General features: G+C 37.7%; 1 protein-coding gene across 1 annotated transcript in view; it reads left to right on the forward strand.

Annotated features, from left to right (window-relative positions):
• Positions 1-2,049, forward strand: part of taf4a (TAF4A RNA polymerase II, TATA box binding protein (TBP)-associated factor) — a gene marked incomplete at its 3' end in the record, with an annotated part of 22,696 nt that extends 20,647 nt beyond the window's left edge. Inside the window, 2 exon segments of the mRNA XM_014019334.1 lie at positions 1,572-1,697; positions 1,993-2,049. Coding sequence (XP_013874788.1) covers positions 1,572-1,697; positions 1,993-2,049 — 183 coding nt within the window.
• Between the last annotated feature and the right edge of the window lie 30 nt (positions 2,050-2,079).

A 2,079-nucleotide genomic window follows, 5' to 3' on the forward strand; every position in this document is an offset into this window, starting at 1 on the left:
GATAGATAGATAGATAGATAGATAGATAGATAGATAGATAGATAGAAACTTGATTAATCTCAGAGATTTTCCCTCAGGGAAATTGTAAATGTATTTTAATAATAAAAGGAAAAGCTTGCAAATTAAAGCACATGATTTAATCTTCTGTAAAACAAAACAAAAAATAAAAGCAACAGTTTATGCATTCACTGTTAATGGCATAAAAATTGTTATGGCTGGTTCACACGGCAACACTATAAAATTGTTGGTTCATTGTCAAAGACTGAGAAACCCCACACGTGATGATAAAAACCCATAGATAAAACAGGTTTGGTTCTACAGTGTGTGGTGTACAGCGACACACCACACACTGTGTGAACAGATTTCACTCAGCAACATTCAGATACCAGATGGGAAGTCTCACGATGAGGAAGAAGCAATGATGATAGTTTGTAGACTGTTTTTACCAGAGAAAAAACTAAAACAAATAGACAACTCAGACGTTCACCTGACTTCCCAGGGCTCCGCAGCGTTTGTTTTGTCTTCTGTATTCTAGATTACACACTCTGCTTCYGTCACTTCTCTTTCTGATTGGCTGCAAGTCACATTCAACAGACTGGGATGTTGTGCCAAGACAATCCAACAGGTTGAATATCCCCGATTTGAAGTTGGAGCAGTCCGACGTCCTTAAGAGCCGACTAGATCACTCTTAACCCTCATCTTTAGATCCGTCACAATAATTGGGTTGATTGTTGGAAGGTCAAAATCGAGGTAAAAATTGGCATTAAAAAGCATTAAAGTGCCAATGATTCACATTCTTTTAAATACAGAAATTGAAAGAAAAGGACATCTTAATATTAATTAAATTTGACATAATACACGTGATTTTACCCATTTTTTCCAAGACAAAAACTCTTCAGAAAGGTTGAACTTCCTGCTCTTTGTTTGAATGAACTCTGGCTCTTCTTCTTTCTGATYGTGACTCAGAATAATCTAAAGAAACCTCAGATTCTTCCCTATTGTCTGATCATCTTTATCATCACTTCCTGTTACTGCACATGCATTTATCTAAACAGTTTTTCATCTCAGCACTGTAAATATATATATTGTTTGCAACATGTTATTAATGTTACCTTTCTATTAATGGATTTGTGTTTACTATGTGATGTAACGGGCATTTTACATTTGATTGGCTGGTTTCCTCTCRCAGACCACAAACATGACTKTTAGGTTAACTGATAACTCTAAATTGTCCCTAGGTGTGAGTGAGAGTCTCTCATTTGTCTCTATGTGGTCCTGTGATGGACTTGAGACCTGTCCAGATTGTACCCCRCCCCCCACACAGTTTCTGCTGGATATGGGCACCAGTGACCCCCCATAACCCTGAAAGGAAGAAGCGGGTATAGATAATGGATGGATGATTTCTGCATAAATCCTGTAGCTGGATTTTTTAAGATAAACAATAAAATAAGAAGCTTTACACTCAGGGCTTGGTTACAGAATGGCTACATATATTTTTTTTCTGTCTTGACTAATTTCTCATAATGCTTTGTTTCCTGGGAAAACATTGTAATAAAAGTGCTTGTTGGCAGGAGGATGACAACTACGAGCAGATCAGTGACGTTCGAGCTCAGCTGAAGTTCTTTGAGCAGCTGGACCAGTTAGAGAAGCAGCGCAAGGAGGAGCAGGAGAGAGAAATCCTCCTGAAGGCAGCTAAGGTACAACATCTCTGTCAGACAACATAATGACTTTTATTTTTTTATGTAATAACAAGAAATATAATCATTAGAGAATAAGACGGAACATCTGTTAAAGTCATAAAAACAAGACTTTAGCCGGCATTAGATGTTTCTTTTTCTTCTTCCATTTCTTCTGTTACATTTTTGTAACAATATACATACAGTACACTACTTCTGTGTGTATTTGGTCCAGATGGACAACGACACTGTAATATGYCAGTAGTTGTGTATTTGAGGTTGTATTTAATCATGTAATTTCATTTTGGCTTTTCAGTCTCGAGCTCGACAGGAGGATCCTGAACAGCTGCGTCTGAAGCAAAAGGCTAAAGAGGTATGAGGGGAGGTGGAGAGCAGAGTGCAC

Source organism: Austrofundulus limnaeus, unplaced genomic scaffold (assembly GCF_001266775.1).
Source record: "Austrofundulus limnaeus strain Quisiro unplaced genomic scaffold, Austrofundulus_limnaeus-1.0 Scaffold216, whole genome shotgun sequence".
Classification (NCBI taxonomy): Eukaryota; Metazoa; Chordata; class Actinopteri; order Cyprinodontiformes; family Rivulidae; genus Austrofundulus; species Austrofundulus limnaeus.